General features: G+C 46.8%; 1 protein-coding gene across 5 annotated transcripts in view; it reads left to right on the top strand.

Moving 5' to 3' along the window:
* The window catches only part of rxraa (retinoid X receptor, alpha a), an 85,543-nt gene that overhangs the window by 11,924 nt on the left and 56,635 nt on the right, over window positions 1–16,984 (top strand). For all 5 annotated transcript variants that reach the window (XM_076162038.1, XM_076162040.1, XM_076162037.1 and 2 more), the window contains one exon: window positions 12,573–12,686. In XM_076162038.1, the coding sequence (XP_076018153.1) occupies window positions 12,573–12,686 (114 nt within the window). The remainder of the gene's footprint in view (window positions 1–12,572; window positions 12,687–16,984) is intronic.

Genomic DNA, 16,984 nt, shown 5'->3' on the forward strand with positions numbered 1-16,984 from the left:
GAGGGGAGAGAAGGACATAGAGAGGAGAGGAGAGATGAAGACTGATGAGACTCCTGACCCTGTGAGGAAGAGCTCGGTGCTTTTTGCTGTGTGCAGCTCTGTGCTTCACCGGCCCGTTGCATCATGGGAAATCTGCAGGTAGAGGCAGTGAGGTCAGCGTTTCGGAGGTAGAAATGAATTTAATCATCACAACCTTCCGCTTTAAACATGAAGCAATTAGCATGGCAGATTTATTTAAAGGATCAATCTGGTCTTCACCTCTAATTGCTTTTAAATAAATAGGAACAAATGTCCTTTGATAGCAACACTGCCAAATAATTAACAAGAATAAACAAATCCCAGCCGCGGCGATGACATCATCCTGCTGGCAAACACCTGCAGATATTTACAGTAAATACCAGTAAAGTCCAGCTTTGTTTGGAGTTTGTTGTAGCAACCCGGCAATTTCTATATTAAACTCTTAAATTATGTTCTCTTATTGCAAAAAAAGGCCCACAAATGCAGTTTTCCACCGTTAGAAGCATCAAACAGGCGTCACACTGCAGTTTATCCCAGCAAACGATTGAGCGTAAGCACTTAGTGAAAGAGATGTTTAAGTCAAAATCCCCGTCTGAGGATAAATGTCAACCAAAGGTCAGCGGTGCACGAGCTCGCCCATGTTACACAACACCGGGCTGCGGCTGTGGCAACATCTGTGCGCTTTAGCTCCCCGCTGCAGCGACACGGCCATCTGCAGGCGCAGCGCCAGGCCCGCTGACCCAGAAAGCCCCGGGGTCAAACTGATTGGAGGGAATTGCCACGGGATCACAGCAGCGGCATTACACGGCATTGATTGGCTTAGATCCGATTGGCAATCAGCACGCGGGGGTTGAGGACTTCGGTGAGGATTTGCCTGACCTTGCTTGCAGAGTTTCAGGGTTTTCGCTGTGTCACAGACGGGTTTAGATCCTTCTTGTTTACCCATAATGCCTCTCTGTCTCTCTCTCTCCCTCTGCGCCACACATTTTCTGGGTCCGTCTCCCGGGTCAGCTGACCACTGATGTGAATGAGCGATTGGTATTCAGCTAGGCCGACACCGGGGGGATTTCAGCAAGCTTATGGCCGGCTTAGCCTGCTTGATTGGCAGCTTTAGTTTCCTCTTTCGATGCGGGGGGGAGCAGGGGTTTGGTCGATGCAGCACCCGTGGCATTTGGCATCTTGTGATATGTCACTCAGTGTTACACGTGGGTCTTAGTCATAAGTTTGATGATCTACTCAGACAGGAAGTGAGTCAGACAGTCAGATCAGTCTTTGCCATCACCTTATTGCTGTTTGTTGCTGTTATTATTATCATTGTGTTTTTGTTGACATCTCCATCCATCCTCCATACCTATAGTCTGTAGATTGGACCTGTATGGATCCATTATTTCCACCCAGGGAAGTTGTAGAAAAGTATCCAAGTTCTAAGTTTGGTTGCCTACAGCTCAGCCAATACCACGGCTCCGTTTGGAGACTGTAGGCCAATCACAGGGCTCCACTCACAAACATAACAAAGAGCCAGAAGCAAATGTACTGTGATGAGTAGGCTGCTTCACTCGTTTGGTCGTTGGAGGTTTAAGCTGCAGAAATGTGGATCTAAGCTGCAGCAACAAGTTTGAAAGGAAGTCTAGCAGAGATTTCATCACACATTTGGTTTCGGTGCATCTGGAGTGAAAACGCGCAACACATTTCTCCAAACATCTCAGTGTCCTTTGTTTTTGCGGCAGGGATAATGGACAGTGAATGTTGCTCCGTCTCATATTGGAACCATGTCTCTCTCCTGTTATGATCATTTTCATGCTATCTCAAGCTCCCCCTTTGTTTCCTGTCTCTGAGGGAACAGCTCGCTCCATCGCCCGCCCGCCCGCTCGGCTCCTTAAAGCTCTGTGTTTTTGTGTGCTCGCTCGCTCGCTCGCTGAAAAGCTTGGTTTCAAAAACCCAGAACACGCCGCCGCATCACACCCAGCGTTCCCACTGTCCTCAGCCCCCACGGAAGAGGAATCATTTATGAAATGAATTCTACATTTGTTGTGTAAATGACCACATGCTGCAGGAGATTTAATCCTGCCTGCAGTCGATCCCAGTCATGTGACTTGACCTAGTTTTCTCTGCCTCTCTCTCTCTCTCTCGCGCTCTCGCTCATTCTCTAAGCATTATTTCCCTCTTCCTCTCTCCATTCACTCAGCGTTGTGTGTGTGTGTGTGTGTGTGTATTTATGTATGCATTAGAAGCTCTGCCAAATCGCTCATGCCATCATCCTCCAATCCTCTTCTGGGCAGTACCACCTTGAAATCTCTCGCCCGCGCTTTGTTTTCCCTGTTTGCTGTACATCTCTATTCAGCGGCTCCGGTAGTAAATGGCGAGAGAGAGCTTTATCTGCGGCTTGAATGAGGAGCTTTGTGATGCGTCCTCTCCGTCAGCCTTGTCCTTCACTTTCCTCCTCTGTTAGCTTTGTTCTGCTCACCTTCCCCCTGTCCCTGGCCTCTGAGTGCACACACACACACATCGTTTTTCAATTTCTAAATTGTTTTGTCGGTGTTGAGAGAGACAAAGTATGCGGTGCTATGTGGACGTGTGATTTTTTTTTTTTTTTTTTTTTCTGTATTTTTCTCTTTTCCCGGCGTATGAATCAGGCGGTGAATGTCAGCTTGTCATGTTGAATTAAAATGGATCTCTGGATCTGCTGTGTTTTCTAATTCCTCTGCGACTATGATAACAAAACAACAAGAAACACTGGAACTGATAGGCGTCTATCTGATTCAACTTGATCCATAGTCTTTGACAAATGATACATTTAACTGTGATGCATAAATATTACATAAATCCCTGGTGAACCATTCCAACTCCCTTCTGTGTTTCACTTTTAAGCGGTGGGAAACTTTTACTCTTGCTGGAGAAATGATGATGATCTTACATTTGGCTCTCAAACTAGCGTTGAGAACAGACTTGGGTTAGTTAGCCGCTCCTCATGTAGCTGCAAACTCTCTCTGTGTCGGCAAATATACCTAATTTCATGCTTCCTGAGTCAGGAACGATCCGGTCCGGTTAACTCCGCAGGTTAAATCTCGGAATTTGTGGACTTTTTTAGTGTTTACATTTAAGAGTGTTTGTTCAGGCTTTTGTGTTCAGATTCCATGAATTTTTTCCCTCTCGCAGAAACTTCATGGTTTGGACAGCGGCTGATTGAGTGGGCGATTTATAAAAATTAGATCAGCCGTGGAATTTCTTCCTCGGAATTGGTACCGAGTCTATTTTTAAAAAGCTAAAGTAGGAAATTATAATCTTGCGGTGAAGTAAAACGAGGGCGTATCATAACTGTTTGCTTTTCAAAAAATGTAATCTAAAATGGAAATCTAACTACAGACACAGCCAAACGTAACCATGGGTACCTTTTTATATCATCTCATTTTAGAGCCAAGACAGGCACTTGGCATGTTTGATAGAAAAGCCTTCATGAATCAAAGCGACACAGCGAGCAGGAACACAAAACCTGAAGGAAACATTGTGTCCTACCTCCAACACCACTGCAGTAGTTCAGAGCAGTAACACTAAAGTCTTGGAGGGCATAATGAGGAAAAGGATGGACGGGATGGATGGATGGAAGGAGGGATGAGGGATGGATGGATGCGTTCCCTCGTGAGAGCAGCTGCAGGCCTGCTTGGCAGAGTCTCAGGAGGACAGAGTTGCCAGCCCCTTGGTATGCGCGGCATGTATCCATTCCTGAAGAGAACAAGAGATCACTCAGGCGTCAGGCTACTGTAACCCACCAGCAAACAGCTGTGTGTGTGTGTGTTTAATTTTGTGACATCTTGTGACGTACTGCAGTTTGTGTGCTGAAGTGGATGATATGTGGAGGCAGATAGAAATTGTCCATTATCATTTCCTTTCTTCTTCCAGGATTGGCTCATTAAGAGTTATTATTGGACTGTAGGATTGTTCTGTTGACGTTGAGCTCAGCTCCGTCCAGCTCCCAGCCACAATTTATAACTTTTACATAACGTGATTGCTAAACAGGGACCTGGTTTCTTAGCCAGAGCTTTCCCGGAGGCGCACAGCCCTCCGCTTAAGACGTCAAGATTAACACGTTGGGGAAAACCATGTCATGTTTAAGAGTTTTCGCTCTGTTTATGGGTTTGTGCAACTGTATAAACTTTGTGCTTGATGGTTAATTTATCTGAACGTGGGATTTATTCAGTGGCCAAGTGTGAGTCAGAACAATCCCAAATGTCAGAGGTGTGAACTATTGCGTCCCTGTACTTCTACATCATGCGTCTCAGAGCAGGACGGTCCGTCTAAAGCCCCTTCACTGCTCCTAAAAGGAAAATAATACTTTCTGCAATAGCCTCAAGGTTTCTTGGGACTTGTATTTTTGAGACGGCGGTTATTTGAGGCCGTTTCTGTTGCAACAATGGGCCGTTATTGCGTTATAGGGACACTGTTCATATCCATTAAATCAGCTTTGTGTTTTGTCAATGTTTGGACAACACAGGTGTTCGTATGTTTTTGGCCCATTTAATCACACCGAGCACAGAGGGCCTACACACAGGCAAGAGCATTCAATCACTTATTAGGCTGCTGAATTACCTTCATTCAGACGCTTTCTTGGAACGCTGATGCAGAGACGTGCCAAATTGAAGTCTGTTTGTTTTTATGAGTTAAGAGCGAGTATTACAAACAGTTATTTCCCACTCAAGCTAAAAGACTCTTAAGATGTGTCATTTAGATTGGAACTGAAAAGTTGACGCTTGGATGTTTTGCTCTCGCCGCGCTTTTGTGAGGGAGCCCTGTTGTCTCTAATCATTATCTTGGCCAAACGCCTCCATTCCTGTAAGTGCCGCTTTCCTGTCCAAGTCCTTTCCCCAGTCTGGCTTGGCTTGGTGTCACCTCAGGGCCTTTGTTGAGCTGGAGATACAGAATTGGGAGGTGTGCACTTCGGAACCAATTTGCTGAAGATTTGAAAGCCGGGGATGGGATTATTCCAATGATTCGTTCCTGGAGTCCTCTCACTAGAGTGGGCGGTGCTGTTGAAGGAATGGAATCAACATTACGGCTTCTAAAGCCAGCTATTCAGCTTTAATGAGGGGCATTGTAGGCAAAGAGTGCACTTAATCCCTGCTTTTAAATCCGTCCCACAAGCTCTCTGTCTCATTGAATATATGTACATTTCTTTGTTTTTGACAAGTCTAATATATTTCCTGTGTCAGCGTCTTTATTGTCGTTGTGCTGTTCTATGCACGCCCAAGCAGAGCCCCGGCTCCAGCTCCAGATGTTTTTGCTTTAGCTTTTGAAATACACCCGACTTCATACAGCATTAATACGTTTTACATAACAGGCCCAAACACTCTCTTTCCCAGGGTCTGGATGCGCTTTGTTTTCTTTTAATCATGTGGTTTCCAACATTGTTCTGTTGTGAATTTCCAGTTTAGGAATAGCAGGCTATCATTAATGAATCATCATCCCAAAAATATATAAGAATCCATGTCCCTGGAGTGTAGTGATGGTAACAAGACCCATCTGCTGAGCGAGCGCTCTTCACATATTGATATTAGATTTAGTTCAGTACTTAATATGTACATGTTGGAGGAAGAGGTCTCCACTCATTGGTGTCACACTTTTAAACAAGCAAGCATGAGGTTGTGTAGAAAGTGTTGTTGTGTTGTGTTGTTGACTTGTGTGTGATTCCTCTCATGAACCCCCAAGGGTCTCAGACTCTGGAACCACTGATCTTAAAATGTGTTTCTGGTTTGTATCTTATGCTACCATACATTCCGGAAAAAATGTTGTCTTCAATTGTGGATTGAAGAATGAAGCTCTGCATTGTGGGTTGGGTCAGACTCTGCAAGGCCACGCTTGAGTGCGACCGGGGGTCGGCCAGCAAAGGCAGAACGGTGATGTATCTCTGCACTTTCACGTCAATAGACCTTGATTGGCGCTAAGCGGCGTATTGTTCTGAAGGGCTGTGGGCGGCTGGGCTCGCACGTTGCCGCTTGTACGTGTTTACATCCTTGGTACAAAGATTTCAAAATGTACCAGAGCCGAGGCGGTGGCGGGAGGCTAATGAGAGAGACTGCGTGCCCCTGTAGAGAAGGAGAGGCGGCGAGCGGGGGCGTGTGGAGTCAATTTAGCAACGCTAACAGGAAGCGTGCTCCGGGACCCTCCATCAGGACACAGGTCACTTAAGCTCCATCGCTCCTCGCTCTCTGCCTGGAAGCGCTGATGAAGATACTGAAAATTCATCTCCACACCGTGAACTCCCGCTTTATTATTATTATTATTCTAAGGTTTGTTGCTGGAGGTAATATTCTTTGATCATTCCCGAACGTCAGCGATGATCAAGGGAAATCAAGGCCACGAACTCGGGATGGAAGCGCGTCCAATCGCTGAGGCTATAAATAGCTCTTCTGACTCTGGATTGATGCAGAGCAGGGCCAGGGTGAATCCCACAAAATGCTGAATGAAACTTCCAACAGCGACCCGTTACACGCTAGACAAAAAGTTATCTCCTGGTTTGTTTTCCGGCTGGTGATATTTCACAGAGAGGGTCAGTGTGCGCCGTGCCAAAGGCTGCAGAGACTCTGTCATGTGAACAGCTACTGTAAAGATCAGCAGAGGGATTGTAGACTTTAAATGCTTCCTTGTGTCCGCTCCCCCTTGCTGAAAGGAGCCTCTCTTACCGTGGCAGCTCTTCTGAGTCCAATCACAGAAATTTGATTAGAGTCGTTTGCCCAAGGAGCTGCTCTCCCTGCCGGGCTGCAGTGAGGCCCCTCGTCTCCCCCCTCCCCCACCCCCTCCCCCTCCTCCTCTCTCCCTCCGCATTCGCCCTGAAGAAAGGTTTTGACGTTCACAAGCAAGTCTTTGAACCAGCCCCCTTTCTTTTCTTCCCCACTAACGTCGTTTACCACACTCTCTCTAGTTTCTCTCTGTCTCTCTGTGGCCGTTCGCCTTTGGGTCCATCTCGTCAGGCTGAGTGAGACAAATGACTGTTATTTATTATCAGAAACCACCGCTTTGGCGTCTTCTTAGCTTAACCTCGGTGCTGCGCAATGTTTTTAACAATACCTCAGCAGTCAGGCTCCCCCTGTCCCGGGAGGCGGTGGATCACTGTGTGAAAGGTGAACCTGGGAGACGGAACTCTGCAGAGGAAACCCTAAACCATATCCATCTGTTCAAACCAGATATTCCCTACAACTTCAGTCACGACCTTCATCTGGCAAAAACCAACAGCACAGCGTATCTGTAGATGTGTGTCGTACATCTGGAAGTACCTGTGGTGGCTTTTGAAACCAATTAAATGGCAAATGAAGTTTGAAAAAGCTGTGGGTGGAGCCTTGTCAACCAGAATGTCATCGTCTTGTTGTCTCCAGATGTGATCCTTTACTCTCTCTAGTCACAGGAAGGGACAGAATCGTGTTTGACACGCAGAGCTGAGTCATAACAGGAACCGCCGCCACTCTCTATGTTCACATAGGTTAGGGTTTCGTCCAGGCAGTGAATGCAAAACAATCATTAACATCAGTGTTAATTGTATCAAAGTCCTGACACACACTTTTAAGTGCAGAGTGTTGATTGTTAAGGAAATAAACCACAGGGAGTATAGAGTTTTGATCTTGAAACTAAAATGATCTCGTAGCCTTGGCAGAATTTTCTAAGGACGCAATAATAGAGAAAAAAAGAAATTCGGATTTTGGCCTTTGATGTAAACATTCTTCATCATATTTATCATCATAGACTGAACACTTTGAGCACTCTGATAGGTGGCCTGAGTGTAAGTCAGGCCTGTAGACAGACATGTGCTGCTCATAATAGCCTTCCCTAAAGTTCTGCTTTCACAAAGGTCATCTGTGTCAGTTGTACCTTTTCCTGCAGATGCCTCGCGGCTCCAAATGCCACACCGGGGCAACTGCCACTTTCATTATGCTGCGGCTGTGTGAAAGTGCGAACTCAATTTGAGACGGAGTAGAAAGACATTTTGATTTTTTTTTTTTCAAAGAGCCGTTATTGAAAGGTGCTCTTGTTCATCTCAGAAGCGCCTCAGTTCAGGCCTCGCAAAAACACAGTTGCTTAATAAGTCATTCAATAAAGCTGTCCAGTAAAGCTTTTATTGCCGGTCCAGACCTCTGCAGCCGCCCGGGCCTGTGACACACAACTCGAGAAAGAAATAAGAAAATGCTTCTTTGTTTTACTCACTTTTTGTTATTGAGTTACTGAGATCAACTGGCAGCGTTAAGCATCTTGTGCAGATCTGGAGTCGTTGTGTTAAAGGCAGTTTCAGTGGGTGTGAATGTTCTGTTGTGGCTGAATCTGAGAATGCGGTGTCTTCCAGCCCAAGGTCTTCACGGGCATCTGTGTGTGTAGATGTAGTCTAACCTCCATTAGGGCTCAGAGCCCTCAGGTGGCTTATGTTGCCCTGTTAATGCATCCAAGGCAGAGGAAATTATGGCTCCAAAGAATCCGCAGCCATTCCGTCTCTTTGTCCGAAGTGAGTCACACATACCTGATACGCTGTTTGGAGTTTAAAGCAAAAAATTCCAAATGAAGAATTGAGCATAGGTCTGTAATTACCCTCAGTCCCACAGCCCTGATTCACCAGAGGGGTCAGCTGAGACCCATATGAGCCGGGCAGTTCTAGTTCAGCCCAGTCCAGAATCTAGATTGGCTGCTCGGGGGACGGCGAATGACAGCGACGGGGTCCCACTGCGTCTTTTAAGGTCTTAGCTTTAAGCTGATCCGAGTCCTCTCAGTCTCATAGCTACTGTCACAGTGTTAATTGTTGGTGTAATGGAATGTTTCTGCATGGGATTAGCTCTCTTTACACAGATCAAAGGCCTCTTTAAGTGCAGCGCTTTTGACTAATCGGAAAATGACATTGACATTTTCCTGACATGAAATATGAGCACTCAGAAATCATTTAACCGCTCTAATGTATTTATTACAAATCATAGATGTGTGCCGATCTTCAGAAAATGCATTTATAGGGGGATAAAAGAGGAAATGTGAGACAATCGACGGCAACTTGACAGTCAATAATCACACATTGAAGCTTTCTAGGCTGCCGAGAGAGTATACGCTGCGTGTCGTCCCTCATGTGGACCTGGCAGGCTGCGGCAGAGTGCTGCTGAAGGTGACTGGCGTTCACAAAGGAAACCGCGGCGATTGATAGCTCCTCTGCTGAACTGTCCTTCGGCGCGCTGCAAGGACCTTAACCTCGCGGAGTCCCATGTGGGAAAGGCTCTTTTTATTGCACCTGGGAGATGCATTAAGGGCCCAATGATCTTTGACCTTGGGCTTGATCACCCTAGCAACACCGAACGTGAACAATAGCCGGACTTTAAGAGAGCTCAGCTGCAATCCCTTAACTCTCGTAAAAGCTTGAATGTATTTCATTCAGAGGACTTTGGGTTTGTGGGGATATAGTAAAGAATGTGAGCACTTTCCCTGATGCGTCTGTGAGAAATGAGAAGGAAACGTTAATGAAAATACTCCCAGAGTGTTGTAATCATTGAGTGTAACTTCTGTTACAGGGGCAAATTTACACACCTTTGTTTCATTAGAGCGCTGTCATTAAGTCTTTCTTTTATTAGGCTTATATCAATAGAAGCCCTTCTTTCATTAGCAGAACATCTTAAAGGCTCTCCTTCATTAGAGCGAGGCTGTAAATGCTGGATGTGCTTTCATTAGCAGCCTATCTATAATGAGGAAACCCCCAGCGTGTTTACATTACCGGCTGGGAAAAGGAGGCCTCTGATTGGCTGTCGGCGGGCGAACGTCGGAGCTTGTCCCCTAAAGATGGGATCGAGACGTTATTAAAGCCAGCGAGATACATCCTCCCCCTCCCCCACCCCTTCCTCTTCTAACGAGTGAAGAGGAAGATCAAACGTCTCTGTAATCACCGTCCTGCAACAGAATACCAGCCCAGACGTAATGACGAGATGCGAGACCTTTTTAATAACGAGACGTGAACCCACCTCAAGAGGTCTCCAACCTGCAGGTACACGTCCGGGCTGCCGAGACGCCTTTCACTGTTTTAACATCAAGGTCAGAAAAGAAAAAAGCAAAAGCTCGTCACTAGAAAAGATTGATGGTGCCAATGTGGAGAGAAAACAGCCTTACATACGTGTGCAGACCTGTGTGTGTGCATTAAAAACAGCAAAAGGATCCAACAGCCCTTTGAGCCTCAGGTGAAATTGAGTGTTTGAACCCCAAACTCTGCCCGTCTCTGTGTCCCGTGTGAGTGTGGATTATTCCGGTGGTTGCCTGGCAGCGTGGCGGCGGCGGCGGCGGCGGCGTTCTTTGGGGCCTGCTGTCTGTTTAGTTTACTCCTGATTTTTTGGTAAAGTCCAAAAGCGGCCCGGGCTCATATGCTAATGACTTAATGTTCAGCGACATCGCTCAAAGCCCCACGCCGCTGTGTGTGTGTGTGTGTGTGTGTCATTGTTTGCCCTTCAACCCCCTTTACACAAGCAGGGACGGGCTGGTTTTTAGTGAAGATGTCTGAAAAGGCCAAACCCACTCCGAATAGACAAATACATCAAAACGTCATTGATCATTGCTTAAGTTTCCTTCAGGGTTGAACCACATCACAAGTTCTGTTCTGGAGATGTCACCTGTTATTGCTTAAATTCAGTGTTTGAAGCCTCATAACTCTACTATCTAATATCCGTGCGTGGTGTTTCTGAGTGATTCCATCACACTGAGCTCCGTCCTTCTGGAGGCTTTGTTACTGTGAGAAACACTGAGAGGCAATTAAGTCTCACTCATCCCCTGCCAGCGGGCCTTTAGTCTGTAATGCTGCTTGTAAACCTTTGTGCTCTCCACTCTGCTGACATTGTTTCATCTGATTACTCTGCCCAACATGTGAAAGTGAAAGGAGCTTTAATTCTCCTCAAATATACCAAAAATGAGGAGAATACATCTACTTTACTCTTATTTCCTGGCGGGATGAAGCTCTCGTCCTTTATGATGTAGCTCCAGATGATTTCAGTCAGTCTGTCTGTGTGTCTCTGACAGGTCCAGACTTGCTTTTCTTCCTCTGTCCCTGGATTCATCCCTAATAACAGACGAAGCATTGAAGAAAGCATCAGACCCCCACAACACTCCAACCCCCCCCCCCCCCACACACACACACACACACTTCCATATAACCCCATATGTGTGTGTGAAGACTCACACAGACACACACACGCACACACACACACTTATACGCAGAAAGCATCAGCATCCCAGACAGCTTATCATGGGGAACTAATTCAATATCCCTCTGCCTGTTTTAAATGTCATTCTCTGAGCTCATCTGGAGTGACATGTTTTTCATGGTGGAAATAATGGAGCTTTATCGGGCTCAGAACGCAGCGACAGGGGCTGTGTGTGTGTGTGTGTGTGTGTGTGTGTGTGTGTGTGTGTGTGTGTGTGTGTGTGTGTGTGTGTGTGTGTGTGTGTGTGTGTGTGTGTGTGTGTGTGTGTGTGTGTGTGTGTGTGTGTGTGTGTGTGCGTTCTCCTTGGCTTCATGCGCTTGATGTTTGCATGAAATCCTAAAGGTCCTCATGAGGAATAAATGAAGTTAGGATTTGGCGATGAAGATCCGCCCGAGCGACCCGGTCGATAATAAAGACGCGCTCGAATCGTCCGTCGGCGAAGCAAAGTGAAGCGCGAGCAGGAAGTTTTCTGCTGAGGCTGGAGGCTGGAGTGTCAATCAAGAAGCGAAATGCCACTCGGATGGCGTTCTAATTCTATTTAAGGGATCATCAGGAATTTCAAAAGGTCATAAATGTTGACGTAAACAGACTCTGAGTTTGGCGTTCCCGTTTGTCTTCCTTTCACTGGAACACTTCTCTCTCTTTCTGATTTTCATTATAATTCAAGAAGTGTTTCCAGACGACTATTTTTGTCCGTCTACGTTTGCTTGTTGCTCTGGCTCTTGGATGTGGATGATGTCAGGCGGCGGGGCGCATGCTGCTCCGGACGGCGTGCAGACGGCTCAGTCGCCCCATTGTGCCAGATAATAACTTCCCTATTGAAAATGACCCCCGCGACCTCGGAGACAGACAGTAAGACGGCCTGGTCCAAACCCCCGAGGCACCCTGGGCTTCATTTGGCATTTTGCCCACTCAGAGCTGCTAACCTCGGTCCCGTGGCGCTGAGCTTGTGAATGTGAGAGGGTTTGCGGGGTCGGATGGTGACAACAAGCTCCGGTCTCCTCAGAGTTATAAGCTTCTATATCTAAGATTCCTTGATGATGTTAAGTTAGTGACTTGACACTGACAGCGTGACTTTGATGACAGGAACTTGAGGTTTTCCTGAGTCGTAGCAGAAGTTGGCATCAGCGTGTGGTTTCTGCTGCCAAACCCTTTAACCATGATTGAGCCGTTGTGATTTCCTGACACTTGTTTCTGTTGTGAAAACGGTTTACAGTGAAGATTTAATGTGAAAGTGTCTTCAAAAAAGGAAGGACATGATCTTCCACTCTGATTCTGACTGATCCACCACTGCGTTCTGTAGCTGTTAACTCTGTTGCTTTATGTCTTCATCACCATCTCTCTCTCTCTCTCTCTCCTCAGGGTTCCTGAAGCCCCAGTGCTCGTTGGCTCCTCCCTCCCAGCGAGGCCGACCAGGTGAAGCTTGTACCTGTTTCAGCGGCGTATGTCACCTCCATCAGCGCCGCCTGTCCTCGGGTAAGGCAAAGCTCCAACAAGCTGCTACCGTGTGTGTGTGTGTGTGTGTGTGTGTGTGTGTGTGTGTGTGTGTGTGTGTGTGTGTGTGTGTGTGTGTGTGTGTGTGTGTGTGTGTGTGTGTGTGTGTGTGTGTGTGTGTGTGTGTGTGTGTGTGTGTGTGTGTGTGTGTGTGTGTGTGTGTGTGTGTGTTTTTGTGTACATGGTAAAGTAGTTTTGTTGTTGTGCGACTCATTCTCTGGCCTTCTAAAGGAGACGAGGTTGGGTGTATGTGTGGCATATTGTCAAAGTCCCACAATTTGACACGCACACACGCACACACACACACACACTTACATCCTGCTCTGGAAACATCTGCTTTGATTTTGATTGGTCCTTTCACACCTGGTGAGTCACTTCCACAAAGAAGGAAGCTTTGAGTGTGAGTGGTTGACCAGCAAGGAGACACTCCCTAAACGGTCTGTTTTCACTCAGTGTGCATTGCTGATCAGTGTGTGTGTGTGTGTGTGTGGTTAGGTTCACATTGAAGCATTGCAGCGGTTGGATAAATGGAAACAAGACCATGGGAATGTTTGTAACGTGACTAAGTTGGTTCATAATTATTAGAGGGTAGAATTATGGAGTGCAAACAGCAAATCAAGATAATTATGATTGATTATCATTGTTTAGCTTTAGATTAAGTTAAGCTTCTGTAAATGGTTAGAGAAGCTTTGTATTCTTTATTTTTAGTTTCATTCCCGCTGGTTTTATTGTGTAATGGAAAATATTAGTTGTGCTGCTGTCGAACCAGTCACACACACACACACACACACACACACACACACACACAGAGCCTAGCCTCCAGTCAGAGGTGTGGCCGGGGGCCTTTTTGGGAGGCAGCGTCGAGTCTGGTTTTCATGATTAATGGCGTCTTTGCATGTGGAGCCCCAGTGATGGACAGGTTAACAGAGGTGTACAGAGCCCCCCACCCACCCACCCACCCACCCACACACACACACACACACAGAGGCCAGCAGCTCCAACTGCATGGGTGCTGCATGGACTTATCGTTGTGGTTGCGTGGCCGATAAGACGTAGATGCACAGGCGGTTAACGCTGAAACGTTTATCAGTCCAGCCTCATGTGATCGAGGCAGGACTCACTGTTATGGCAGGGCTCACTCACATTATGCAGGTCCATGGGAGCAGCCATCTCTGAGTTGTTAGACATACTGTATAGAGAGAGGACGTGCTGCTGTGGAAAAGTTTTTCTTGGATGTAGAAAGTTTCTCAGTTCTGGTAGATTGGAGAGAAATCTGCCTGAGCTGATGTTTTCATACAGCTCAGACAAAAACAAGATGTGTTTGGAGCGATTCCTCAGCAGTCCTGCCTTCCACAGTGCGCTGATTCATTCCGTCAGGAGCTTTTAGCCGACGTACAGAGCAAAAAATTGGGAACAAAATAAGTATTGGACATAAATGGTTTTTAAAAGAAATTTCATGTAGAAATGTTGAGGAGGAGAGTCTGAGGCCAGCTGGCACCGGGGCAGCTGGGAATTACGCCTGAGTTGACCCGGAGCTCTGTCATGTCTCTCATCTCTCTCAGACACGACAAGAAACTCAAGTCTGTGTATATTAGGACTAAAAATACAGTCGGAGCCCTTCAGATCCGCTTATTATGTTAGCAGAGGCAAAGAAGCAGAACTCTCTACCCTCCGTCTCTCTCTCTCTCTTTCGCTCTCTCTCTCTCTCACACACACAAATGCACAAAGGCAAATACTTTTTCATCGACAAGTTTCAGCACGATCCTTGTTTTTCCGCCAGCCTTCATCGCCGCCGTTGCGACTGTTGCAGCGCCGTCCTGATTGATTGCAGCATTTTTTACTGTCACAGCCTGCAGTAAGGGTGGACATGCTTCCTGAACAATTAGGAGCATCTGGATTAGAAGTACAGTCTTGCTAAAGTATGCCAAAGGCTCTTCCCTCTTTGTGTTGTGAAGTTATTTTAAGACCTGGAACACACCAGGATGTGGGTCACATTTGGTTATTCATTTTTTTCCTTCTCCTACCTGAGACTCAATGGTAAATGGAGGAGAGGAGGAGAGAAGGAGAGAAGGAGAGGAGAAATATTGTGTCTAGAGGTTTTCCACAGTCATGGGGATCCTGGGAAAGTCATGGGGTTTGACCTCTTTCTCTCCAGGCTGTGAAAAGGTGATGAAATTCACCAATAGACCTGGAAATTGTTACCTTAGAAGCGGAAACGATTACAATGTGACTGATTTATTCCCTCCCACATCTGAGGAAACCCAGGAGCTGTGAGATGTTGTGCTGTGATTCCCTAACTCCACTTTATTTACCCCAAAGGGACACTCAGACACTAACTGTATCTACTGTATGTACAACTGGTTACTACGGAACAAATATAAATAATGGTTATGGTGCTAAACTGTAGCAGTGAAGAAGCCACGCAGCAGCTGAAGCTCATATAATGCCCCGTTTGCTGTCATAACTTTTAATGCCTTGATGTAAATTCTCTAAAATGGCTTAAATAATGCTCGGTTTTCTGCATATAAGTGTAAATTATGGCTCATAACGTTAAAGACAACACAGGATCGCATACGTTTGGGATTCTTCAAGTAGCAATCCGTGTTTCAGCTCTGCTAACAAGTTTAGTCATTGTAAGTAGCATTGCTAAGTAGCTGTAAAGGTTGATTTGCTTATGAGGCCATGACGAAGTTCAGGAAAACTCGAGGAAGTTTAATTGTTCATTAGAAGCGTGTATGTACTCTGTGTTCTGCTCCTGAGCCGGTTGTACAGGGTGTACTTTTGGAGTAACCAAGGTAACTGTCGAGTCATGTCAGTAGCAGCACATGCAGCGGGCGGACGGCCGCTCCGGAGTCTGAAGTTTATAGAGCCTGTAATGAACACGTGTTTAATTATAGAACGTGTTACTGTAAATCCAGCAGCATCCCTCAGATTGTGTGATTGTCCTCCAAAGCTGCGTGTTCCAGCCCGTCCGGCGTGCGACCGCAATGACAAGCTGCCGTCGGAAGGCACGAGGCGTGCAGCGGCGGTGACCGAGCGGGAGATTCTGGGAAGGCTTGTGAGCCTCGCCCGAGGAGCCGTATCCAGCAGTGATCCGCTGAACTCTGGGCCGCACACTGATGTGGCTGAGCTCCGGTTTCAGCGGTTTTACATTGTTTGGGCTTTTCAAAAACAAACTCTTACTGGAAAGGGACCGTGAGAAACGTAGTGTTCGGAACCTCGCTACTCCACAGATCCTTTAAAAAAAAAAAAAAGCAATCGTTTCTGTTTTTTTTTCCCTCTTTTTTTTTTTTTTATGAGGACTCGCAACAGAAAAAAGAGGAGGCATGATGGGGGGAAAAGTTTTTTTGTGTTTTTCTTTTTTAGAGTTGTGGTGTGTGAGGTGAGAGAGAGAGGGAAAGCGTAAAAGAGAGACGGCATTGAAAACAGGGCTTTCTGAAAGGCCCTCACAATGCCGTCCTTGTGCTGTGATTTGGTCTGTCCTCGCCGAGCTGAGCAGAGGAATGGAAAAGATTATCCGCAGGAATGTCTGGGGTGCCCTCAAACGGAGCGGGCCGCGTGACTGGCCAATGGGAGCGAGGCCTGCAGAGCGGCGGGCTAATTTTTTCCTGATGAACTCAGCCGCCTGCTCCACAATGCAGTCTGATTGCCAGGGACTGAACTCACATATGGTCTGCGTTTGGAGGGTCCAAATGACAGGACCAATTCCTGCCTGGAGAAAAAAGGTGGTGGGGTGGGGAGGGGGGGTTGGGATGGGATGGGAGGGGGGCGTTGGACAGAGATTCTTATTACTGGCTCCCCCTCTTTGTTAGAAAAAGAAAAAAAATTCATTAGCGCCGCTTTGGATGCGCTGCAGAGCTACGCCGGCTGATCCCAGCGCCCCGCCTCCCGGGTTCCTGGCCGCAGCTCGCTAGGATTAACCCTCCAGGTGTGCGCCTGTTCTCTTGATGAATCACTCCTTATTAATGCCACTTTGTTTGAATAAGTAGCCATTATCCACTGAGCCAGGGCCGTATTAGCGCTCATGGCTGCCCGCCGCCCGCCTCATCGCAGCGCCTCGGAATTATCGACCTCACAAATCCTGCCAATTAATTTGGAACCCATTTACTAGTCAGGGTAGTTGGAAGGAGGCTCCGGTGCCACTCCACCCTAGAACCGGGCCAGAGTCAACTACAGGGAAATGCAGCTGACACAACTCCAGCTCTGTTCAAGGAATGTGTGTGTGTGTGTGTGTGTGTGTGTATGTGTGTGCACGTGCGTGTGCTTATTGTTTTTAAGAG

Source organism: Genypterus blacodes, unplaced genomic scaffold (genome assembly GCF_046128005.1).
Source record: "Genypterus blacodes isolate CSIRO-AG114 ecotype Tasmania unplaced genomic scaffold, CSIRO-AGI_Gbla_v1 ptg000119l_1, whole genome shotgun sequence".
Classification (NCBI taxonomy): domain Eukaryota; kingdom Metazoa; phylum Chordata; class Actinopteri; order Ophidiiformes; family Ophidiidae; genus Genypterus; species Genypterus blacodes.